The sequence below is a fragment of the Eptatretus burgeri genome, unplaced genomic scaffold (genome assembly GCF_056783735.1).
Source record: "Eptatretus burgeri isolate ZD-2024b unplaced genomic scaffold, Ebu_testis_v1 Ebu_testis_scaffold_3172, whole genome shotgun sequence".
Lineage (NCBI taxonomy): Eukaryota > Metazoa > Chordata > Myxini > Myxiniformes > Myxinidae > Eptatretus > Eptatretus burgeri.
Window position 1 is genome coordinate 117,152 of NW_028225120.1, and position 27,072 is coordinate 144,223.

Consider the following 27,072-nt stretch of genomic DNA (forward strand, 5'->3'; position numbering starts at 1 on the left):
GTATGACCTTTTTCATTCAATGGCGGGGGATTCCCCATCTCTGATGGTACATTTATTTTTTGAATTATCTTTTTGAGTTTTGGGTTTCTCTTTCCTTTCCTGAACTGTTGTATTTGTCCAATGTGTTCGGGGTGTCTGTGTGCGTTTGTGTCTGTGTGTCGATGTGTCCACATCTTCATATTTTCACTTTACAAATTGTGTTCTCTGTTTCCGCTTCTCCGATAAATGCAAATTTTTCAACAAAGGAGGAACTTCCGATGGAGAATTTATTTATTCTTTACATTATCGCCATATGTCGCATGCTGTGGCAGCCATATTGAATTGGAGGGAAAATTTGTGTATCATTAACCTCCGCCATCAAAGATCGGAGGTTACTGTTTTCACCCCTTTCTGTTTGTTTGTTTGTTTGTGAACAGTATTACGGAAAAAACTCCTCGACGGATTTCGACGAAACTTAGTGGGGGGATTAGGTATGGTGCAAGGATCATGCCATTAGATTTTGGACTTGGTCCAAAATCCAATATGGCCGCTAAGGCGGCCATTTTGAAATGATATTTTAATTTTTTTTTTTGCATTTCTACATGTTTTAAGTGATTTCCAACCCCCCCCCCCTCAAAAAAAAATTGTAAGAGAAAAACATTTTCTTCGCAACCTTTTTTTCAACAAAATTTCGATTGTTTTTTGCATTTCTACATGTTATCAGTGATTTCCAACAAAAACATGCCATATTTATAATTGCGGCTGATTATGGAACTTCAAGTGGATATACCCACGTAAAATCAATTTCTGTCTCAAGGAATCTCGTTATGACGAATGAATTGAGTCTGTAAAATTTAAAAGTAAAAGGGAAAGTTGCAAACTATAACTCTGCGAGCACTGTTGACGTCAAATTGAATGAATAGGATATCAGGTTCACTTGAGTGACCGAGCAGTATTGTCGGCGGAGGTTTTGCACTCTACCGAGTGCTCCCCCTCTGGTTTTCTCTGAAACCACTCAACGAAAATAATTGAAAGTTTGTGTATGTTATCAACTCCCCATGGGGTGTATCGGGTGATAATGATGAGGTCATCAGTGAAGTCTTCTTCCAGCCATGATTAGTTGAATTGAAATCCTTCTCTGAAAAATCTGAAACTTCAATTATCTGATCTATGAGCAGAATTGAGTGAATAATTAAATTTTTGACGTTCATAACCCATTATAAGAAACAATGTGATATGATGGGGTGGATGGATGATACTACCATGTGGGCCATGATAGTAGTGGGCGATAATTGTTGGGAGTTCAGTTAATAATGGTAATTTGTTCAGAATGAACGTGCAAGGTGAGACTATGTGCTCTACGAGTGCTGTTCAATTGCAAAAGTGATTATTGATGTTTTTGATTCATTCCTAATTTGCAGAGAAAAAATTTGAAACGTCTTCACGTGTCAACTGTTCGTCGTCATTGGACAGAGAAGTTTCTTTCGATCATCACCTGACAGAGACTTTTTGTCAGGATGTTGACAAGTTTAGGGGTGTGTCTTCCCACAACAACAACTGTGACAGGTGTATCAATGTCTTGCAACAGGAGAGCCAAAGAAGTGAGAAGACAAACAATTTTGCTGTTACAAACAAAGACTTTACCTCCTCATCGTGTTTAAAAGGATGTGTTGAAATGTGCACAGGTGAGACGTCACACAGGTGCACTGTGTGTCAGAAGGGATTTGATTATTTTTCATGTCTGTTGACACATCAAACGTTGCACACCGGTGAGAAATCCTGCAAGTGTTCACAATGCAGGAAGGCTTTTTGTTCTTCATCAAATTTATATCGTCATCAAAAAATACATTCGGGGGAGAAACCTTTCAATTGCTCTGTGTGTAACATGGCCTTTGCTTGTTCATCAACTGCATCAACACATCAAAGAATACACACTGGAGAGAAACCCCACAATTGTTCTGTGTGTAACAAAGCATTTATTCAGTCATCAACTCTGTTAGCACATCAAAGAATACACACTGGAGAGAAACCCTTCAATTGTTCTGTGTGTAACAAAGCGTTTTCTTCGTCTTCGAACTTCCATAATCATCAAAGAATACACACTGGAGAGAAACCCCACAATTGTTCTGTGTGTAACAAAGCATTTATTCAGTCATCAACTCTGTTAGCACATCAAAGAATACACACCGGAGAGAAACCCTTCAATTGTTCTGTGTGTAACAAAGCGTTTTCTTCGTCTTCGAACTTCCATAATCATCAAAGAATACACACCGGAGAGAAACCCTTCAATTGTTCTGTGTGCAACAAGGCCTTTCCTTGTTCATCATCTGTATCGCAACATCAAAAAATACATCAAAGGAAACAATTTCCAGGAACAGGTGCGAGGAGAAGATGCCACACATAGGAGAGAAATAACAACGAATCCAGCACCATCGATTGCAAAGAAGAGAAATGAAAAATACAAAAGGATACATCAACAAATATACACCGACAACTGGGAGAACGACAAAAGAGCAGGAAGATTGTAAAAAGATCTTGAAAGAGTTGGGGAGAGAGAAAGAAGGCACTTTGCGGTTGCTTGGAAGACGTCATGTTCACTGGGATGGAGAACGAGTCAGTCCATTATCTATAGAAAGTCCACACCCCCTTTCAAATTTTTCACCTTTTTTGCCTTTTCACCTGCAATTAAATCAGACTTTTTACGACTTTATTTCCACATCGTAACCCACAACTTCCAAGTGAAAAACAAATTATACAAGCTTCATAAAATTAATTAAAAACACCAAACTAGAATATCTTGGTTTGATAAGTATCAAACCCTTATAACGGCAATTGTAAACTAGCTCAGGTGGAACCAATCACCTTTAAAATCACACATTAGGTTAATTGACCTCCACCTGTTTAAATTGTCGTGATTCTGATGATTTCAGACTGAAATCAGCCGTTCCTGTGGGTTTCCACTGCTGGGTCGTGAATTTCACAGCAAATGCTCAACCATGAGCACCGAGGAGCTTTCAAAAGACCTCCGGGAGAAAGTTATAGAAAGGCACAGATCAGGGGATGGGTATAAAAATGTCAAAGGCCTTGACTATTCCTTAGAGCACAGTCAAGACAGTCCTTATTGAGAAATGGAAAGCGTATGGTACCACCAAGACCCTTCCGAGAACAGGCCGTCCCTCCAAACTGAATGACCAAGTCAGGAGACTGATCAGAGGCCGCCAAGATGCCAATGGCAACTTTGAAAGATGTACAGGTCTTCATGACAAGGACTGATCACTGGTGTCCATGTGACAACAATATCCCAAGCACTCCACAAGTCTGGACTCTCCGGTCACATGGCAATAAGGAAGCCATTACACAAAAAATCCGACATTTAAGTCCTGTTTGAGGTGTACAAAAATGCAGTCGAGAGATTCTGAAGCCATGTGGAAAAGTTTTCTGGTCTGATGGAACTTCTGGAAAAATGCAAAACGCTACATTTGATGGAAACCCGACAAAGCACATCAGCCAAAGGACACCATACCTTCTGTGAAGCATGGTGGTGGCAGCATCATGGGATGGGGATGTTTCTCATCAGTAGGGACTGGGGCAGTTTTTATCGTTTTTTTTCACACAAAGTCTACGCTTGTGAAATAACGAATACACAGAAACATATCACAAGGCAGGAGACAAGAAGGAAGTGAGAGGAAAGCACAAAATAGTGGGGGGAAAAGAGGATATCTGTGGAAGGGAGAGGGATGGGATGGGGTAAACAAGACCGTACTTCAGGGACTTTCAGGCAGGAAAACAGGAAATTTGAAGGAGCTGGTTGTGGGGTGGATCAACGTGGGAGTAAATATCAAGATTTTGGATGGGGGAAGAAATGAGATGCTGGTGAACAGCTGATTTGAAGACCTGGAGGAAGGACTGAGATTGAAGAGCGCGTCAGACTTTGTTCCAGAGGCAGGAAAAAAGAGTGAAGGTGAGCAGTGATTCATTATTTTGGCAGTTTCACCCGAAGGGGGTTTGTCAGACCTTGAGTACCCTGAAGAAATATAGTGGGGACAGATTACAGACAGAGCAGGGGCGGGGGCAAGGCCAGGAAGGAGATGGAAAAAGACAGGAAGATTCTCCAGTGAGAGAGAGAGAGAGATTCAAAGACCAAGCTTCATCGCGGGAAATACCAATGATCCTAAAAGCCTTGGTTTCCACAGCGTGAAGTCGAGCGAGGTGTGAGGCATTCACACATCCCCAGAGGGGGGGAGCAGTAATCCAGCAGACTGCGGATGAAAGCTTTGTAAATGGTTCGAATCTCAGGTGTGCCAAGGAAGGACAAAGCACAATGGAGGATGCCAGGTTGGCAATTGACTTTGTAGGCCAGCTTGGAGATGAGGATTTCCTTGAAAAGATCATGGCAGATCGTGAGACCCAGAAGCTTGAATGAAAGGATTTCTTAAAAAGGAATGTTGATAAAGTAGCTTGGTGGTGGAGGGGGGTTCCATGCGGTCCTTTCGGAGAGACATAGTGAGGGTATGAGTTGTCAGGATAGGACGTAAAATGGATGGAGCAAAATACAGAAAAACCAAGAGGAAAACCTGCTGCCCTCTGCAAGAGAACTGAAATTGGTACAGAAGTTCACCTTACAGAATGATAACGACCCGAAGCACACAACCAAAGCCACTCACTCTGCAGTGGCTGAGAAAAAAAACATATCCTTGAGTAGCCCAGTCAGAGCCCCGACCTTAAATTCAATCGAAAATGTGTGGAATGACTTGAAGATTGCTTTCCATCATCGCTCCCCACGCAGCTTGACTGAGCTTGAATAGTTTTGTGTTCAAGAATGGGCAAATATTTCCCAATCAAGGTGTGCAAAGTTGGTAGAGCCCAATCCCAACAGACTCACAGTTGTAATTGCTGTCAAAGGTGTTCCACCAAGTATGAACTCAGGGGGTGGACACTTATCCAGCCAATATATTCTCGTTTTGTATTTTTAATTAATTTTCTGAAATTTGAAGAATTTGTTATTAATTTGGAAGTTTTGGTTCCAGTGGGTAAATGAAGGGGGAAAAAGTCAACTGGAGGTTGATAGGAGTTTTCAGGGGGGGTGAGATCATACAACGATGTTTTGATCATCCTTGAGACAGAATGGTGTCAAGACTGCAGCCCTTTGGGTGCTGGGATGGATCACACATGGCTCCTTGGTACGGAGGTCAGAAAGTCAGCCTGCATTGAAAAGGTGAGGGAAAGATAGAATCATCTGCTCTGGCCAGTTCATTCCTTGGTTGGTGTTCTTGTGACCCAACCAAACTTGGGATTGATTTTGTATATTTACACGCATTTTATCATCCATGAATGTGGAACACTGTCAAAAGCTTCCTTATAGTCAGTCCATCCATGTGGTGGACAATTTGGCTCTTCGCATTTTGAAATTTTCAAGTACGGCATTGTTCAGCCGTGGGTGGTGGCCCTTTTTTTAGGTCATCTCTTCGAGCATGACCTAATAATATGGGTGTCGATGTCCTTCGATCCGTCCGTCCGTCCGTTCACAATGAAGTTGAAGCGGGAGATCTGGTCATTAGTGATCCTGATAGAGGTCGATGAGACTACAGGATGGTATGACTTTCAAGGTCACCGAAGGTCAAGGTCACGAGGCCTTTGAAGTTGCGAAAATGCCGATTTTCAAATTCCATCTCCTTCGCCATTTCTCAAGCGATCTTGAATTTTATTGTGGCATATGAATCTATGGGACAATGTCTAAATTTTGTCGGGCCGGATTTTCAATATTCGCTTTCGTTTTCGTGTCACGTGACTTCAAAGTTGGCAAAAAATTCGAAAATGACAATTTTCAAAATCTATCTCCTCCTACATTTGTCAAGCAATCTTGAATTTGATTGTGGCATATGAATCTATGGGACAATATCTAAATTTGGTCGGGCCTGATTTTCGATATTCGCTTTCGTTTTGGCGTCACGTGACTTCAAAGTTTGCAAAAACTGCCCTACCTTCAGGAGGCTATATATTTTCTCTCAGAGATGACCGTCACTCCCTCACGGGGGTAATTTTTTAGTTTTGTGTTTCTCTGTCCTTTCCTAAACTGTTGTATTTGTCCAATGTGTTCGGTGTGTCTGTGTGCGTTTGTGTTTGTCTGTCGACGTGTCCACATCTTCATATGCTCACTTTAAAAATTGCTTTCTCTGTAATTGCTTGTCCGATCGATGCAAAATTTTAAACATGGGAGGAACTCCCGATGGAGAATGTTTTTATTGTTAACATTGTCGTCATGTGTCACATGGTATGGCAGCCATATTTGATTAAAGGGAAAATCTGCATCTAATTTTCTCTGAAAATTCTCAACGAAAATAATTGAAACTTTGCATATGTTATCAACTCCCCATGGAGGTCAAAAGGGTTATAATGATGACGTCATCAGTGAAGTCTTATTCCAGCCATGATTGGTTGAATTGAAATCCTCTGAAAAATGTGAAACTTCATTTATCTAATCTAAGACCAGACGTGAGTGGATAATTAAACTTTTGACAATTTTGCTGAAGTGAGAAGACAAACAATTTTGCTATTACCAACAAAGACTTCTCCTCATCGTGTTTAAAAGGATGTGTTGAAATCTGCACAGGTGAGACGTCACACAGATTCACTGTGTGTCAGAAGGGATTTGCTTCTTCTTCATGTCTGTTGACACATCAAACGTTGCACACCGGTGAGAAACCCCACAAGTGTTCACAATGCAGGAAGGCTTTTTGTTCTTCATCAAATTTATGTCGTCATCAAAAAATACATTCTGGGAAGAAACCCTTCAATTGTTCTGTGTGACAAAGCGTTCAATCATCTGTCTATAATTTCAGCAATATGTGTGTGTGTGTGTGTGTGTGTGCGTGCGTGTGTGTGTGTTTGTATGTGTGTGTGTGTGTGTGTGTGTGTGTCTCTGTGTGTGTGTGTGTGTGCGTGTGCGTGTGTGTCTGTGACCGCTGTTTCTCGACAACCACTGGTCCAATCTAATTGAAACTTGTCAGATATATTGCTGGGGACCTGAGTATGTGCTTTTTCAAGGTTTGATATTGTTACGGCTATGGAAATTCGCAGAGCACCATAAAGGATATCCCCAATATCAGTTATATCGCTGAGTGTGTGTTCAGTTAGATTTCCCCACCGTTGTTGAAAGGGTCTGATTCGTGTGGACAGGGCTGTGATCTTTGTGTTAGCCGTTATTCTTTGCTATCGTTATTTTGGACCAACCACTCCACCAACCACCTTTTTTACAAGCACCCAACCACACCACTCTCACGACCACCACACAACGCCAACCACGCCACCATTACAACAACCACACCACCAATCACCTTCTCCACACCCACGCCACAACCCTCTCCGCATCAAAAACTGTCTGCAATGGAGAAAGAAGAAGGAGCTCGAACACCACGCATGGGATTTTCCCTCCTGCTTTCCCGCGCTTCGGGACGGGGGAAGGGCAGATTGAACCAGGGGTCAAAGGTGATGTAGGGTGGGGGCCTGTTTTGGGCGAAAAATAAAATAGGGCGCCCTGGACGCAGCGTAGAGAGCTGGGTGGAGAGAACCGAGTCGAGAAGCGAAGGGAGTTGGTTGTTGGTCGGTCGGTGGAGGTCTCGGTCTGGGTGGAGCAGTTGGTCGGTGAAGGTCTCGGTCTGGGTGGAGCAGTCGGTCGGTGGAGGTCTCGGTCTGGGTGAAGCAGTCAGTCGGTGAAGGTGCTTGAGAGGGTCCATCGAGGGTCGCCTGACCACGAGGGTGGAGGTAACCTGCGGCGGCTTCTGGGAGTCCCTTCGGTCAACCAGGCTCCTTGGACATAAAGGCCTACGGGTCCAGTCTGACTCCCTTGCCTTTGAGGGGGTCTTTCTTTGCTTTTATTTGTGTGAATGTTGTAGCACCATGTCCCGCAAGTCGAACAGTGTAAGTGCTTGAAAATAATAATCATCGATGGTTGTAGTGCTTTTACCTTGCTCGTGTCTTGTCCCCTTCCCCCATTCATTGCATCCCTGTTTACGTGTACATTATAGCACGCACCTACGGGCACGCACCTACGGGCATGCACCAGTTACAAATAAATGTCCTTGTGTGAATGTTAACCCGTTCGTCGTGTCCTTTTCCCCCCAATTGAACTGTTATCTTGCTTTCGGAATAATAGTGGGCTTTTTAATAGCCAATAAAAGAATTGGGTCCAGCGAGGTCTCGCGATAATACACCGCTCGGTTATCCCAGAACGGAACGAACCGCTTAAGCGGTTCGTGTCCAAGCAGACCTCGCTGAGCTGCGGTCTCTCGGTTGTCTACCCGCGCAAATACTTAGGTATATCGATAATTCGGCGATTGACTCTGTCGTGCGCGGATAGAGTGTTGACTAGGCCATGGTGTGCGCTTGGAGCACACCCGTGAGCGGTTTTCGGCGTTGTTCAAGAAAGTCGCGACTGAATTGTCCGTCCGGTGGTTGAGACGGCCGCCATTGGCGAAAGCGGCAGTCCGCACGCTGGGCGGGCGGGAGATTCGTAACAATATTAATCGGACAAGTGCTTCCCAAGTTATGGCCATTTATTTATCAAACCAATGACAGGACACAGTCCTTTGACGTCACAATTGTTCCTATTTTTTCTTTGCGTTTTCGTTTTCTTTAAAAATAATTTTTTTTTGCATGTACGGCCACGCACATACGGCCACGCATGTACGGGCACTCGAGAGCGAAGGAACGGCCTGTGTGGTTGTTCTGGCATGCAGTTTGAAAGTTTTTTTTCTCTCTTGTGTTTGTGTTTTTGTAGGCGTGGCCGATGGGGAAGAGATTCTCAGCCACGTTCCCCATTACGGGTTACAACGTACGGACTTACGGATAGTAATGACTTCCTGTATTCCAAAAATTTCTCGATTTCTTATCCGCATTTATCGATAAACACAATGCCCCAATCCAGTCATCGTTTTCGAGAGCGAAGGAACGGCCTGTGTGTTTGTTTGAAAGTTTTTCTTATTTCTTTTTTCTCTTCTCTTCTCTTTGTGTTTTTCCTTGCGACGACATTGCGAAAAGGCGCTAATTGAATCATTGGCCATTAAAACTAAATTGCAAATAATCCTAACTGCGATATGCGAACTTCCGGACAGTGACGACTTACTGTATTCTTTCTCGATTTTTTCTCCATTTTTTCTCCATTTATCGACTTGCTGTATTCTTTCTATCCCGATTTCTGTACTTTCTTGATTTCTTTCTCGATTTCTTTCTCGATTTTCTGAAACACAATGCCCCACCAATCCAGTCGTCGTTTACGACAGCGAAGGACGAAGCTGTGCGTCGTGCACGCGCAATGGAATCTGACGAAGCACGAGCTGCTCGCTTGACACGCGACGCTATGCGCGTGACAAGGCGTCGTGCAGCTGAAACGGATGAAGAACGAACTGCTCGCTTGGCAGACAACACTGAACGCGTGACAAGGCGTCGTGCAGCTGAAACGGCCATGCACGTACAGGCACGCAAGAGCGAAGGAACAGCCTGTGTGGTTGTTTCTGGCAAGCGGTTTCAAAGTTTTTTTTTGTTGTTTTTTTTTTGCACGTACGGCCATGCACATATGGGCACGTACTAGCTTTTCTCACTTTTATGGACATCAAAGGACACACACCGGAGAAAAACCCGGAGACACCTGGGGGAAAAAGGGATTTGGAAGCCGGGACCCCCGTGGGGGAAAAAGCGGCTTGGAACCTGGGACCCCCGTGGGGGAAAAGGGATTTGGAAGTCGGGACCCCTGTGCGGGAAAAAGGGGCTTGGAACGATTCTTCCCCCCTCCCCACCCCCCGAATCCCTTGTCTGTATTTTGCTGAAAGTAAGTCAATCCCCGATAAGGATAAGCATCTGCTCTTTTTCTCTTTTCTGGCATTTTTATTGATTTTGCCTTAAAATTTATTCTTTATTTACCTCATAAAATAAAAAAAATTTCAATTAATTTTATAACTAATAAATGATTTCTCGATTTCCAACCTGTCCGTGTTTGTCCTTTCCTTCCATTGGTTTGGAATTGTCAAAGAGATCAAGAGATAACATTGATGTTTTGCCGAGGGCGCGCTCCCCGCTCAGGTAACCACGTGACCTCCAGTTAAACGGTATAATTGGACGGTGGACACTGGAACTCGTGGTTAACTGGGTGGAGTTCGGTGTTTAAAACAACCCACCGAACCACGACAATTGTGAGCGATGGCCCCAGGTCCGGCTCGACCGAGGACAACCGGGGATTGATCCGCCTGAGTGACAACTGGTGTCTCGGTACCCGTGGCCGCAACAATACATTCCCACATACCTACATATATATATATATATATATATATATATATATATATATATATATATATATATATATATATATATATATATATATATATATATATATATATATATATATATATATATATATTGTTGCGGTATTCGCGCCCGCCGGCGTGCGACGGCCACGTAACTCGAATCGCGGCACGTCGCCCACCGGACGGACAATCCAGTCGTGACCCTCTCGGACTAACGCCGGGAACCAGTCACGGGTGGACCTTTCGGTCTCACCGCGATCGAGCCAATCAGCCCCCGCGTGGGATAGGGTTGCTCGCCAAATTCGACCTACCTAAGTACCCACGCGGAGGGTAGACCGGGCGATCGCACCTCGCCGCAGGTCGACTTCGGACACGGGCCACTTAAGCGACCCGTTCCGTACTATCAGAATAACCGAGCGGTGTTATCGTCGACCCCGACGGTTCGATTAATTATCGGGCGTATTCAGCCCACTACCAACCCTTTACGTGAAGCAAGATGAGGATTCAATGGGAGAAAAAGACGAAGCGAAGCGGGAAACAGTTCAATACAAAGCACATTTATTCGCGGCACACGGGAAGCACACATATTCAATTACACCAAAAGCACACAGAAAAAACACAATTCCATTTACACAAAAAGCAAATATAAAAGCGAAAACACAATGCAGAGCTAATACCGACTACCGAGCACACGGCAACACTTATACAATTCTACTTCACAGACGGCGCCGACAACACATACCCAAAACCAAGGAAAAGAAATCCCCCAAGAATGAGGCGGGCCTGAGGCCGAGACCGGGTCGCGCCTACCCGTCTGGTGATGAGACGCGGAGCGGCGATGGCGCCTCACTCCGCGGGCCTCGCGGACAGTATCTGGCAGGGGGTGGGAAAGGGGCCCCCTTGGTCGCACTATCTCAGCGCGGGGGGAAACAGGAGGGGGTTGCTGATGCTCGGGGTATAGAGGATCTTTATTATCCCTGGTGTGCGTCTCCACCTCGGCCAGGTCGCGCTGCCGGCCTTCCTCGGGCGTGCAGCTCCCGGCACTGTCGCGAGCACCCCTCGTCTGCCTTCGCCGCTGCCGCCTCTCCGCCTCTGGACTCTCCACCCTGGACTCTTCTTTGGGCTCTCCTCGTTCGACTCTCTTCAGCTTCTCCAGCTACTGCAGGCTTCGGGCTCCAGACTTCCACACGGCTCTGACTGACGAACACGGTCCTTTTATCCCCCGTAGCTTCGCCTTTGACCCCCTCCCTTTGACCTTTCACCTCGCTCCCCATTGGCCCGAGAAAAAGTGGGCGTGAAGGCTTTTTGATCCACAAATTTGCATATATCGATCGTTCTGGAGGCGGGGCCAAATCGCCCCTCGCTCACCGATTGGACGGCAAAAAGTGGGCGTGTGTCGTTTTTGATCCGTTTTTGAAGCACAAAATCCGTGATTTTGTACACGCTGTTCAACGTGCGCCCTGCACGAGTCCAACACCGGTACCCACAGCGGGGCAAGAACGGTGGCGATGCTACGGTTGCGAGGTGTGATGTGAAGGTCGTGGCGGTTGTGGTGAAGCGGTGTTGTGGTTGGTGGTTGATGTTGTGGTTGTGGTGGTAATCATGGCGGTTGGTCCAAAATAAAGATAGTAAAAGAAAAACGGCTATCCTGAAGAGTCGCAGCTCGCATAAATGACATGTATTCCTACTAGACAACGGGTTTGGGCCTAACTACACATATACTTGCCGAGATACCTCACTTAAGGGACCTGAATGGTGGTTTGCGAATTTGGTAACCACAACAATATATATATATATATATATATATATATATATATATATATATATATATATATATATATATATATATATATATATGTATATATCTCGGTTATGGAGGGAAGATTGTCGATAAATACAAAAACAGAAAATAAAGAACGTTGTTTGTATCGAGAAAATGATGATCGACGAACTCGGACTCCATTTTCCACTTTCACAACACAATCTGAAACACAAACAATCCGTTAAAACGAAACGTTCAATCCTTGTATTTATTTTAAATCATGGACATGTGATCTGGCGGAAACCAATCAGACACCGCGATCTCCCGGTTCGCTTTTTCCCCAAACAGCTCGCGCTCTTCACTCGGTTACCACAGCGTACCGTCCTTCACCCGACACGACGTGCGGTCCACCATGACCCGAGATCTCAGAGAGAACACCCCGGGACCCACGAGCGGCTCCGATGGAGGGTATGTGGTCGGTCCTGGAGGTTCTCCGGAAGACCGCGGGTCCATGGACGGTTCACCCGAGGATAAGGGGTCCAGACCCGGTACGTGACGTTCACTCCGTACCGAGAACTTGTGTTTCCCGTGCTGATCCGTGCTGTGTACTAACACAGGAACTCATTGATTTAGTGAATGTCACGATGTCTGGAGCGGAGCCGGAATTGAATTGTGAATGGAAATCCCATCCATGACATGTTACCCTCCCTCTTGTACATGTATGACATCATTTTATACCTCATCACTTCATTCGTCATTCAATTCCTTTTTAATCTCGTTTGCAACAAATCAGATGAAGATTTACTTGTGGTGATGGACCTCTCCACCGGCACACAATGGCCTGTTATTGAGGACTGCAGTGGCATCTTTAACCTCCTCGAGGAATCACTGGATGAGAGGACAAGAGACTTACCTTTGCTTTCAGAGGAAGGTATGCTCACTGATGCAACACCTTCCCTGTGCATCATCAGGTTGGAAGTTTATAGCTCGTCCTGTACCAACCTCACTTTAAGCCAAAATATGTTCAATGTTATATTTAAAGATGTGAAGGGTGAACTTAGTTACCACTAAACTAGTCCGCTGTTTGTAAAGCAGAGTTGGTGAGAGTTTATCAGGAAACTAATTCATTCTGCTCGATGGATCGAAGTCACAAGTTCAAGGTCAAAGTTTTACCCAAAAAACATTTTTTTACTAAATTTTAACCTGAAGCTGTGACGTCGACCTTTGACCTGCTGTATGAACTGTTATGAAACCATTGTCACGGGATTGGTGTGTTTGTACCAACTCTGTTTTTCTGTTTTGGTAAAATATAAAGGTATACCTGGTGTTGGTTTAATGGTTTGGGTGGTGGACTTGGTTTACTTGGGTCCTTCGTTCAAATCCACTTGGCTGTTGAATAAATATATATTTTTTAATTTTTACAAATTAATGAAAACTGAAAAGCTTACAACGGGAAATTGTCCGGTTGGAATGTAAATCTTCGCCGCAGTCGAAGGTCTTTTGCACTCTGAAGCAGTTTCTCCTCAAGGAGGAGAAGATTGGGACCATACTCTGTACAGAATGTTGGTGCTGCTGAAGCAGTCAACTTAACTCTTGGGCACAATCCTGGACGGGTCGCCACTCCGACACAGTATACCTGCATGCTGGGACTCACTCTGCCGACCTTGGAAGGATGAACAGGACGAGTTAACCCCACCTGGTATGAATTCATCTGCTGAGTGGGATTTGAACTCAGGACTCTCGGATGCAAAGCCCGGGAACCTTTCCATTCAGCCAACATCAGGCAGGCAAATTCTCAAGGATTTGCTTGTATTTGGCTCTATTCATTGTTCCCTCTATCCTTGCAAGTTTTCCAGTCCCTGCCGCTGAAAAGTATCCCCATCGAATGATGCCGCCACCACCATGCTTCATTGTAGGGATGGTTTTGGATGGGTGAGGAGCTGTGCTCAGTTACTGCCAGATGTAATGCTTTGCATTCAGACCAAAGAATTCCATTTTCGTCTCATCAGACTACAGAATGTTTTGCCTCTTGCTCTCAAAGTCTTTCAGGTGAGTTTTTACAAACTCAAGACTTGCTGTCACGTGGTTTTTTTTTCTCAGGAATGGCTTCCTTTTTGCCATTCTCCCATAAAGCCGAGATTTTTGAAGTGCTGCAGAGACTTCTGTCCTTCCAGCAGGTTCTCCCATCTCAGTAAAAGAACTTTGTAGTTCTGTCAGAGTGGTCGTTGGGTTCTTCTTTACTTCCCTGACAAAGGTCCTTCTTGCCTGGTTGCTCAGTTTGTTCGGACGGCCAACTCTCGGAAGAGTCTGGGTAGTTCATTTTCTTTCCATTTCCTGATGACGGAGCTCACTGTGCTCTTGGGACCTTTCAACACTAGAAATTGAGTTCATACCCTTCCCCAGATCTACGCCTCCTCAAAGTTTTATCTCGGAGTTATACGGACAGTTCCTTGGACTTCATGGAAGAGTTTCTGCTCTGGCCTGCTCTGTCAACTTTGGGACCTCATCTGGAAAGGTGTGTTTCTTTTTCGAAATCATGTCCAATTATTTGAATTGGCCACAGTTGGACTCCAACCAATCAAGTTTTTTTTGTACACATTGTCGAGGCTCGAATGAGAGCGAACACACAACGCACAACAAGGGGGGCAGGAGAGGGAAAGACAAAACAATGAGGAACAGAGACATTCGGAGATCTGTTGTGGGGTGAGGGATGGGGCGAGGAACACGGGGTATACAAGATGGATACACCACAGGAACTTTCAGGAAGGAAAGCAGGCAATTTGAAGGAGTTGGGTTTGGGGTGGATTAACGGGGGTAGAAAAGATCGTAGTTTTGGATGGTGGAAGATAAGAGGTGGAGGTGAACAGCTGCTTTGAAGACCTGGCGGGAGAACTGGGATGGAAGAGAGCATAGGAGTTTGTTCCAGAGGCAGAAAAAAAGAGAAATGAAAGAGTGAAGGTGAGCAGTGATTCTTGAATTTGGTAGTTTCACCAGAAGGGTATTTTTGGCAGACCTTGAGTACCCTGAGGAAATATAGGGGGGGGGGGCAGATCACAGACATAGAATATCAGGTGTGCCAAGGAAGGACTGAGCACAATGGAGGCCAGCTTGGAAATGTGGCTTTCGAGGAAAGATCATGCAGATAGTGAGAACCAGAAGTTTGAATGAAAGGACTTCTAAAAAAGGAATGTTGAGAAAGTGGCTGGGGGTGTAGGGTGGTTTCAGACGCTCCTTTCGGAGAGACATAGTCAACATGAAACGGAAAATGGATGGAGCAAAACACAGAAAAATCCGAGAGGAAAACCTGCTGCCCTCTGCAAGAGAACTGAAATTGGGAGTGTATTTCACCTTTCAGCATGATAACGACCCGAAGCACACAACCAAAGCCACACTGGAGTGCCTGAAGAACAAATAGATATCCTTGAGTCGCCCAGTCAGAGCCCCGACCTAAATTGAATCTAAAATCTGTGGCATGACCTGAAGATTGCTTTCCATCAACGCTCCCCACGCAGCTTCACTGAGCTTGAACAGTTTTGTGCAGAAGAATGGGCAAATATTTCCCAATCAATGTGTGCAAAGTTGTTAGAGACCAATCAGAGCAGACTCACAGTTGTAATTGCTGTCTAAGGTGTTCCAGCAAGTATTAACTCAGGGGGTGGACACTTATCCAACCAAGATATTCTAATTTTGTATTTTAAAAACATTTGTTTGTGATTTGTGGAATTTGTTTTTTTCATTTGGAAGTTGTGGTTACGATTTGTAAATAAAGGGGAAAAAGTCTGATTTAATGTCATTTAATTCCAGGCTGGAAGGCAACAAAATTTGAAAATTTTGAAAGTGGGTGTGGACTGTCTGTCGGCACTTTAAATACCCAACACCAAGGACACTTTAAGAAGATGGCCGGATGGAGTCAATAAGGACAGGTGCAGATTCTGTGATGTAGAAATAGAAAACACCATCACCTTCTCTCGGGATGTAAAAACCTCATCTCAGAACGTCTGCACACACAAAGGCTCAACAAGGTGTCGAGAGCAATCCACCGACACATGTGCAAAAACATCAATATCCCAGTCTCAGAGAACTCTTGCAAGCACGAACCAATTGTGATATCAGGATCTGAAAAAGGAACCTGGAAGTGAAAGAGCGCCGACATTGCAACAGCGATAATCAGAGCAAAGGGAGTGATTCTGCGACAATATAAAAACTAGAACAATTATCCAAAGCAATTTATGAGAAGAGAAAAGAGTGGAATAAGGATCTGGATGGGATAAAATCCCGAAAAAGGAATTGCAAAACATCAAAAGGAAATGCATTGAGGAATCGCCTGTGTTATGATTACATCATCACTTCACGGCATAATTGTTGATACACATTCAGATGGAGATTTCCATTTGATGTTTTATTATCTTGTTGACGATAATAATGTTTTTCATGGAAATTCGGGAATTTCTCTACATTCCAATCGGGAGTTAATATAATGTGGGTCTTCGGGATTTTGCGAACAATCTTTGGCATCACAGGCAAAAAATTCCAAAATGTCTGCCCTAACCTCACGATCCTCTTATCCCAGGGAACGACATGTGAAAGCATCAATCCACAAAAGTGTATCACTGCACCCCTTAGCTGGGCGTGCGGATTCGTTGTGGTTGGAGTAGATGTTGTTGTAGTCGTAGTAGTCGTGGAAATAGTCTTCGAGATTATCCATGGGATTCACAATTTTTGGTGCTTGTTTGGTGTTTGTGCTTCTCAACTTGATTTCGTTGTTTGTTCTTCGATTTTCTTTCCCAGCATGATGAGATGTTCCGCATCTCATGAACTTCTTTGTCATGACGTTTCGAATAATTTTACACAATGACGTCATTATGTGAAAAGTAAAAGTGAGTCATTAAATTTTGGCACCTTTGCCTTGCATTGCACTTCTTGATGCCATAGAAACCAAGTCCGTCACAATCATTAGAATCTCCCACGATGAACCTGAGTCTATGTTTCTCCTCCTCTCACACCGGTGGTCTATCTGTCTTCTCCAGGTTCCTTTCTGGTCCTGCACCCCTCTGCCTTGCTCTGTTCCCCCATCCCGGAATTTTGCTACAAAGGGCTTTTTCGGTCTTCCAATCACCAACTTCTGTTGAAACTCCCAAAATCCAGGTTCCTTGCTCACCTCCACTCATTTGTTATTCCTTTCTCCAGCCTGTGGAACCAACTTCCTCAGACATCAATCTTACTCTTCCGTCTTCAAGATGGCTATTCACAACTCCCTCCCTCCAATCCATTCTCATGATCTTTTATCCCCTCTCCAAGCCTTCCTTTCCTCCCCAAGCCCTCTCCAAAATGAAAGCCCTCCACAAACCGACCTCTTCCTTTCCAGATTGATGTGCTTTCCTCCCTTATTCCTCACCATCCTTTCCTTATGCCATCTCCAGTTTTCCTTTCCCTCTCTTGCTGTTTTTGAGCTTGCATTCAGTTTGTTCACATCTTTGTCCACCATCCTCCCAATGATGTCATTCTTCCCCATGCCCATTCTTTATCCAGGTGACCCTTCATTGTTCCTCCATCTTGTTGTGGTTGTATCCTCACCCCCCCCACCTCCCCCCACCTTCCACGATGTTGTTTTTGTTCTGTTGTATTTGGGGTTTTTCTGTGTCCAAGGTCTACCACGAGTGCCTCAAAAAACTCGAGAAATTAATGATTGGAAAAGTTGTTGTTGGTTTTGGTGAACATTTTGGGGGTTTATGGGTCTTCTCTGTCCAATATGCACTTTTTCTGTATCCAACGGTGATCTTGTTCCAAGTGTGTATTCCAACGGGTGATCTTGTTCCAAGTGTGTGTTGAAGAAATTCTCAATTCCTCTTGTACATTTGCGTCAATTAAAACAGGAAAAACAAATACAAACATCGATATGGAGAATCGGGGCAACACAAACATCACACTCTTTCCCCGTCTCAGCAGTACATAGAAACTTTGAATTCTGATGTAGTTTTCAGTGAGACGAGGTCTGTTTACCCTCTAAACATGCTGATGCCATAGCTGACATGTTGAGGGTTCAGGGAAGAATAACTCGCAGCTTTGTTGCAGCAGCCATCTGGAGGTCAGCTTAATTTTTCAGGGATGAGGAATATTTATGAACTTAAAGGCCCAGTCACACCTTGACGTTTAAGCCAGGAATGGCAACGTATAAAAATGCACGTAAAACGTTGGCGTACGCTGAAGTTTTGAGGTTTTTTTTTTTAAAGTTTTGGTCGTATTCATAACGTGTTGGTCGAATGCATAACGTATTCGTAACGGGCACAGAACGTTTCGTTGTGTTAAAGATAACTTATACCAACGAATGCTTAGCCTGTTGTCGGCGTTCACAACCAATGCCCAACGATAGTTTAACTTAGTCATAGCACGCTGCACGTATCGCCGACGAACTCGTGGCGTTCTCTGTTAAAAACCTGCCGCACGCAGATTTAAATCATAACCGCCTGAAAATTGGAAGTGTCAACATCGCAGTCACACTTTGACGATTTAGCTAGCTTATGCCGACCTATGAAAAATGTGTCTAAAACGCTGGGACACGTCAAATACGGTATGGGTAAGTTGTGTATACGTTAGGACACGATGAAAAACAATGAAGTACGCTGGCATATTACGTGGTACGTCTAGTACGTCGTGAAATTTCAAGCATGCTGAAAATTTTACGACCTAAGTTCTGCATAGTTCTGTTCTGGCTCACAAGTTCTGCATACGCTGGCATAAGTTCTCGGCACGCTCCACAATCGTTTACACACGTCGGCCACACGTTACTTTTAAGTTACTCATAAGTTGAAACACGTCGAGGTAATGTTTAGCATCCCCAAAACTTAATTTTTAACCTACGAGTAACGTGCTTTGAACCTATTAGTTGCGTGCTTTGAACCTATAAGTAACGTGCTTTGAACCTATGTGTAACGTATCTCAAACGCACATTGGCGTATTTAGACGAATTTGATTGACGTCTTCCGGACGACCACAGAATTTACTGAACGTGTTTCTAACTTACAGCTACCGTATAATGGCGTATTGGAAGCGTTTTGGGGAATTGGTATATACAAATGGGCTTCACAAGAGGAACCCGTCAGTGTTCCAGACTCCATGTTGAGTAGATGTCAATGTCAGTAGCAGTGGCAATAGCAGTAGCAGTAGTAGTAGTAGTTCGAGAGAATTTAGTGATGTCGATGTTATTAGTAGTAGTAGTAGTAGTAGTTCGAGAGAATTTAGTGATGTCGATGTTAATAGTAGTAGTAGTAGTAGCAGTAGTAGTAGTTCGAGAGAATTTACTGATGTCGATGTTGGTAGTAGTAGTAGTAGTACTTTCAAGTAACTTGTTGCAAAGTGTGAACAACGTTCGTGTAGCGTGCTAACAAAACGTTACTCCTAGGTTAGAAATAAGTTTCGGGTACGCTAAACATTACCTCGACGTGTTTCGACTGATGAGTAACTTACAAGTAACGTGTTTCAACGTGTGTCAACGATCGCATTACGTGCTTACAACTTATGGCCAGTGGAGCGGAACGTGTGTGTCATACGCCGGCATACATCGTAAAATTTCAAGCATGAAAAAATTCGAGGAAAACCCAAAAGTTCAACGTTTAAAGCCAACGTACTTCCATTTATGGCAGTGTTTTTCAGCGTGGTCTTAACATATACAAAACGTACCCATGACGTATTCGATGTGTACCAGCGTTTTACACAAATTTTCCAAAAATCGGCATAAGCTGGCTAAAACGTCAAGGTGTGACTGGGCCTTAAGGTTGATAGGAGTTTTCAGGGGGGGTGAGATCATCCAACGATGTTTTGATCATCCTCGAGACAGAATGGAGTCAAGACTGCAGCCCTCTGGGTGCTGGGATGGATAACAGATGGCTCCTTGTTCCGGAGGTCGGAAAGTCAGCCCGCATTGAAAAGGCGAAGGAAAGATTTATAATCTGCTCTGGCCAGTTCATTCCTTGGTTGGTGTTATTGGGACCCAACCAGACTTTCAACAGCAAAAACAGCTGGGTCAGGAAGAGCTATAATCATCCATGCATTGTCGGTGTGTCACCTTTCCTGTTTCTTTAGATGTTCTTCTGTTGGTTGTTAGGGTATATCCATGTCCATGTTTGTTGATGAGGTTACTCAGCGGGTCCAGAGCAAGACAAAACAAGAGAGCGGAAAGACTGTCTCCCTGGAAGATCCCATGCCATATCTTCACATCTGGTATTTCGATATTTCCTTCTGAGTGCTGTCCTATCTTTACTCGTTTTGTTCACATTGCTGAGCCCACTTTGGCAGCGTTGGCAGTGTCTCCTCGTGTTGTGGTCATTGCTCTGGCCAGTTCAGTTTTGTTTGGTGTTTTTGTGACCCAACCAGACTTTCAACATCTAAAACAATTCTTTAATCAAAGTGCAAAACAATTATTTAATCAAAGTACAAAACAATTCTTAAATCAAAGTTCAAAACAATTCTTTAATTAAAGTACAAAACAATTCTTTAATCAAAGTACAAAATAATTCTTTAATCAAAGTACAAAACCATTCTTCAATTTAAGTACAAAACCATTCTTTAATCAAAGTAAACAATTCTTCAATCAAAGTACCAAATAATTCTTAAATTAAATTACAAAACCATTCTCAAATCAAAGTACAAAATAATTCTTGAATCAAAGTACAAAACAATTCTTTCATCAAAGTACAAAATAATTCTTTAATTAAAGTACAAAACAATTCTTTAATCAAAATAAAAAAAATTCTTCAATCAAAGTACAAAACAATTCTTCAATCAAAGTACAAAATAATTCTTCAATTAAAGTACAAAAGAATTCTTTAATTAGAGTACAAAACCATTCTTTAATTAAAGTGCAAAACAAGTCTTTAATCAAAGTACAAAACAATTCTTTAATTAAAGTACAAAACCATTATTTAATCAAAGTACAAAATAATTCTTTAATAAAAGTACAAAACAATTCTTAAATCAAAGTACAAAACAATTCTTTTATTAAAGTAGAAAACCATTCTTCAATCAAAGTACAAAATAATTCTTTCATCAAAGTACAAAACAATTCTTTAATCAAAGTTCAAATAATTCTTTAATTAAAGTACAAAACAAGTCTTTAATCAAAGTACAAAACAATTCTTCAATTAAAGTACAAAACCATTCTTTAATCGAAGTACAAAATAATTATTTAATCAAAGTACAAAACAATTCTTCAATTAAAGTACAAAACCATTCTTTAATCAAAGTACAAAACAATTCTTTAATCAAAGTACAAAACAATTCTGAAATTAAAGTACAAAACCATTTTTTAATCAAAGTACAAAACAATTATTTAATCGAATTACAAAACAATTCTTAAATTAAAGTGCAAAACCATTCCTGAATCAAAGTACAAAACAATTATTTAATTAAAGTACAAAACAATTATTGAATTAAAGTACAAAACCATTCCTTCATCAAAGTGCAAAACAATTCTTCAATCAAAGTACAAAACCATTCTTTAATTAAAGTGCAAAACAATTCTTTAATTAAAGTACAAAACAATTCCTTCACCCCATAACAAATAACTTTCACCCACAGCACAATTAAATGTGAAACTGACCCGAAACCTTTTGGTGAAATCACACAATTCATATGTCCGAAACAACAGACATGAATAATTCATGTAATGTGTTTGGGTGATGTAAGAGACTGGGTAAAACGGCCGAAATCCCGGAATGAATTGATCTGTACAACTTTAAACCTTCTTAAACCTTTATTTAAATTGAATGATATACTTGAACACTGCAAAACACAAATCTCCTTCAAAATACTTCCAAGAACCGAGCTGTATATCGATATATCGCATGAGAAGGAGTGGCATGTGGGAAACACAGCAGAATGTTGAAGAAGATTCTGCCAATATGATCTGGTTCCGTCAGTGAACTTGCAGATTTTTTGTTGTTGTTTCAAGGTCAATTTTTATCTTGCCAAAACGAAGTTTTTGCAAGATATGTTAGTCAGCTTGTATGTTTTTCTTTTGTTTTTTTTTTGTTTGTTTGTCTGTAATCACGTATAAAAAATTCTGCAGAGCACAGTTATCATTGGAAATTTTTGTAACTTCGCATATCAGAGGCCTATAGAGGTCCCTTTCAGTGCACAAAATTTTGAAGGTCAAGGTCAAAGGTAAAGGTCACTTTGTCGCAAATCAGGGGAGTCGACGAAACCCTTATTTTTTGAGTAATTTTGATCGGATCGTCTTCAAACTTCATGGGAATATAGTTCATGGTCTGGCGCTCAGCTGATTAATTTTTGGTGGCGATTGGCCTTGACCTTCATGGTCAGCGCCGAAGGTCAAACATATTTGACCCCAAGGTCAAATTTTCAAGTTTTAGGAACCATATCGTGTAGCAACTCAAATTGAACACCTCGATGAGTGCTTTCGAGATATGTCAAGCTTGAGACATTATGTCGTCATTTGTTGACGTTATGAGGCAAAAGCATATTTTTCATGGTTACTCTGTCGAACGATTCTCATCGGAATCTCTCGTAGGCAGATATTCCTCAAGGAGTCGTCCTGGTGGATAGCAGCTCTGTTCACCTCAGTGTGACCTTAAAGAAGTCACACGTGGTCACCTTTTGGCAAGATACGGGTCACCCTGCAGGTGACATTGGTTTATTTTGTTGTCTGTTGTTGTTGATTACCTTGTACAAATGTGTGTGCGACACACTTATCTCGTCCAAATTCCATTTGAATGTCCGCAGAGAACCGTTTTACAAGTCATAGCTGTTCTGTCAATTTTTCGTCATTTGGTGCGAAGAGCTTTAAGTCATCCAGACATGAGTGAATAATTACATTTTTGACGTTCATAACCCATTCCAAAAAACAATGTGATATAAAAGGGTGCATGGATGATACGGGTATATGGGCCATGATAGTAGTGGCCATAATAGTGGGGTGTTCAGTTAACAATAGTAATTTTGTTCAGAATGAACGTGCAAGGTGAGACTATGTGCTCTCCATGTGCTGTTCAAGTTGCAAAAGTGATTTATTGATGTTTTTGCTCAATTCTTAATTTGCAGAGAAAAAATTTGAAACATCTTCACGTGTCAACTGTTCCTCGTCATTGGACGGAGAAATTTATTCCGATCATCACCTGGCAGAGACTTTGTGTCAGGATGGTGACAAGTTTAGGGAGGTGTCTACAAACAACAACAACTGTGACAGGAGTATCAATGTCTTCCAACAGAAAAGCCGAAGAAGTGAGAAGCCAAACAAGTTTTCTGTGACCAACAAAGACTTCACTTCCTCATCGTGTTTAAAAGGATGTGTAAAAATATGCACAGGTGAGAAGTCATACAGGTGCACTGTCGGTCATCATGGATTTGCTTCTTCTTCACATCTGTTGACACATCAAAGGTTGTACACCGGTGAGAAATCCTACAAGTGTTCACAATGCAGGAAGGCTTTTTGTTCTTCATCAAATTTATATCGTCATCAAAAAATACATTCAGGGGACAAACCCCACAAGTGTCCTGTGTGTGACAAAGCGTTTAATCAGTCATCACACTTACCTGAGCACCAGATATCGCACAACAGTAAGAAACCTTACAAGTGTTCTGTGTGTGACAAAGTCTTTTCTAGTTCAGCAACTGTATCGGCACATCAAAGAATACACACTGGAGAGAAACCCTACAAGTGTCCTGTGTGTTACAAAGCATTTAATCACACGTGGAACTTTCAGAGGCATCAAACAATACACACCGGAGAGAAACCTTACAATTGTTCTGTGTGTAAAAAAGCGTTTACTGATCCATCAACTGTCCCTCGACATGAAAGAATACACACCGGAGAGAAACCCCACAAGTGTTCTGTATGCAACAAGGCCTTCATTAATCCATCAACTCTATCAGAACATCAAAGAATACACACCGGAGAGAAACCTTACAATTGCTCTGTGTGCAACAAAGCTTTCAATAATTTATCTAACTTTCATAAACATCAAAGAATTCACATCGGAGAGAAACCTTACAAGTGTCCTGTGTGAAACAAAGTGTTTAATCAAGCATCGAGCTTCCATAAACATGAAATAAGACACCTGAGAGAAACTCTATAATTGTTCTGTGTACAACAAGGCCTTTACTTCATCATCTGTATCTCGACATGAAACAATACATCAAAGGAAACAATTTCCAGGAACAGTTGCGAGCAGAAGATGCCACACATGGGATGGAAATAGCAGCAAATCCATCACCGTCGATTGCAAAGAAGAGAAATGTAAAATACAAAAAGATACATCAACAAAGATATACCGACAACTGGGAGAACGACAAAAGAGCAGCAAGATTGCAAAAAGATCTGGAAAGAGTTGGGGAGAGACAAAGAAGGCACTTTGCAGTGGCTTGGGAGACGTCATGTTGACTGGGATGGAGAACGAGTCAGAGTACAGTGTCTATAGAAAGTCCACACCCCCTTTCAAAATTTTCACCTTTGATGCCTTTTCACCTGAAATTATATATCATTAAATCAGACTTTTTACACCTTTATTTATACATCGTAACCCAGAACTTCCATGTGAAAAACAGACAATACAAATTTCAGGAAAATTCATCAAAAACACAAAACTAGAATATCTTGGTTTGATAAGTGTCCACCTCCCTTGTAACGGCAATTGTAAACGAGCTCAGGTGGAACCAATCACCTTCAAAATCACACCAGGTTAATTGACCTCCACCTGTTTAAACTGTCGTGATTCTGATGATTTCAGAATAAAATCAGCGGTTCCTGTGGGTTTCCACTGCTGGGTAGTGAATTTCACAGCAAATGCTCAATCATGGGTGCCGAGGAGCTTTCAAAAGACCTCCGGGATAAAGTTATGGAAAGGCACAGATCAGGGGATGGGTATAAAATATTTCAAAGGCCTTGAGTATCCCTTGGAGCACAGTCTAGACAGTCATTATTACCTTCGCATTCTGTGAAAGGTTATGTATTGGTCGCTGTGTATTTATTTATTTGTGAATATGTGTGTGTGTGTGTGTGTTTGTTTGTTATTCGCATAACTCAGAAAGTATAAAACCAAATCGCTTGAAATTTGGTGGGATGATGGGTTATTATCCAAGGAACATTTGATTAGATTTTGGGAGCGATCGGGTCAAGGTCAAGGTCACAGAAAGGTCAAATTCGTATTTTTACCATAGCGCGGTCAATTTTGATCTCATTGGCATGCAACCGATGCCAAAATGTTCAGAATTCTTTGCCCAATCTTGTGATGGGCGACATGACACAATTACATCATTACCCTTGTTAGCGGTTTGGGGTCAAATGTCAGTGGGGTCACGACCTTTCAAAATATGCGGTTTTTGTCATAACACAGTCAAACACAGTCAAATCATAACACAGTCAAATCAAAACCGATTTGCATGAAAACAACACCAAATGTTCTCTGTTCTGTTCCCCCCACTCTCATGCCAAGAACAAAAAAGTAGTGGAGGCGAAGGTATGTGCTCTACCGAGTGCCCATTCTAGTAAAGAGATGGAAAGCATATGGATGGTTACCACCAAAACTTTGCCGAGATCAGGCCGTCCCTCCAAACTGGATGACCATGCAAGGAGACTGATCAGAGGCTACCAAGAGGCCAATGGCAACGTTGAAAGAGCTACAGGCCTTCATGGCAAGGACTGATCACTGGTGTCCATGTGACAACAATATCTCAAGCACTCCACAAGTCTGGGCTCTCCGATCAGGTGGCAAGAAGGAAGCCATAACACAAAAAGCCCACCTTGAGTCCTGTTTGAGGTCCACAAAAAAACAGTCGAAAGATTCTGAAGCCATTTGGAAAAAAGTTTTGTGGTCTGATGGAATTTATGGAAAATGCAAAACGCCACATTTGGTGCAAACCCAACAAAGCACATCAGCCAAAGGACACCATACCAACTGTGAAGCCTGGTGGTGGCAGCATCATGTTGTGGGGATGTTTCTCATCACAGGGACTGGAGCACTTTTTATAGTTTTTTGCACACCAAGTCTCGGCTTGTGTAAGAGCAAATACACAGAAACATATCACAAGGCAGGAGACAAGAAGGGAGGGAGAGGGAAGCACAAAATAGTGCAGAAGAAAGACAGGATATCTGTGGAAGAGAGAGAGAGAGAGAGAGAGAGAGAGAGAGAGAGAGAGAGAGAGAGAGAGGGAGAGAGAGAGAGAGAGAGAGAGAGAGAGAGAGAGAGAGAGAGAGAGAGAGAGAGGGAGGAATGGGATGGGGGTAAACAAGACGATACTACAGGGACTTTCAGGAAGGAAAACAAGGAATTTGAAGGAGTTGGGCATGGGGTGTATCAACTGGGGAAGTAAATATCAAGATTTTGGATGGGGGAAGAAATGAGATCGTGGTGAACAGCAGCTTTGAAGACCTGGAAGGAGGACTGAGATTGAAGAGAGCACAGGAGTTTGTTCCAGAGGCAGGAAAAAAAGAGAAATGAAAGAGTGATGGTAAGCAGTGATTCTTGATCATGCAGATAGTGAGACCCAGAAGCTTGAATGAAAGGACTTCATAAAAAGGAATGTTCAGAAAGTAGCTGGGGATGGAGGGTGGTTCCAGACGGTCGTTTCGGAGAGACATAGTCAGGATAAAACGGAAAATGGATGGAGCAAAACACAGAAAAATCCGAGAGGAAAACCTGCTGCCCTCTGCAAGAGAACTGAAATTGGCAGAGAATTTCACCTTACAGCATGACAACCACCCGAAGCACACAACCAAAGCCACACTGGAGTGTCTGAGGAACAAAAATATATCCTTGAGGAGCCCAGTCAGAGCCCCGACCTAAATTGAATCGAAAATCTGTGGAATGACTTGAAGATTGCTTTCTATCAACGCTCCCCACGCAGCTTGACTGAGCTTGAACAGTTTTGTGCAGAAGAATGGGCAAATATTTCCCAATAATGGTGTGCAAAGTTGTAAGAGACCAATCCCAGCAGATTCACAGTTGTAATTGCTGTCAAAGGTGTTCCACCAAGTATTAAGTCAGGGGGGTGGACACTGATCCAACAAAGATATTCTAATTTTGG

The 27,072-nt window shown here is 42.7% G+C and overlaps 2 protein-coding genes across 2 annotated transcripts; both read left to right on the forward strand.

Annotated features, from left to right (window-relative positions):
• The first annotated feature begins 1,516 nt into the window (after window positions 1–1,516).
• Window positions 1,517–6,786, forward strand: LOC147006461 (uncharacterized). The gene is made up of 2 exons (XM_085868761.1): window positions 1,517–2,318; window positions 6,656–6,786. The coding sequence occupies exons 1-2, from the start codon at window positions 1,655–1,657 to the stop codon at window positions 6,784–6,786; spliced, it is 795 nt and encodes a 264-aa protein (XP_085724887.1). The 5' UTR covers window positions 1,517–1,654.
• Window positions 6,787–22,916: 16,130 nt separating this feature from the next.
• LOC147006462 (uncharacterized) lies at window positions 22,917–24,898 on the forward strand. Its single transcript, XM_085868762.1, has 2 exons — window positions 22,917–22,929; window positions 23,092–24,898. Exons 1-2 carry the CDS (start codon window positions 22,917–22,919, stop codon window positions 24,054–24,056), a joined length of 978 nt encoding a protein of 325 aa, XP_085724888.1. The 3' UTR covers window positions 24,057–24,898.
• Window positions 24,899–27,072: the final 2,174 nt, after the last annotated feature.

What these genes read in the sequence shown, in the direction of transcription:
- LOC147006461 (XM_085868761.1), top strand. Translation starts at nt 1,655, where the DNA reads ATGTGCACAGGTGAGACGTCACACAGGTGCACTGTGTGTCAGAAGGGA. An exon ending in TTCATCATCTGTATCGCAAC is followed by an intron (nt 2,319 to 6,655) that starts ATCAAAAAATAC and finishes GTCTGTTGACAC; the next exon opens with ATCAAACGTTGCACACCGGT.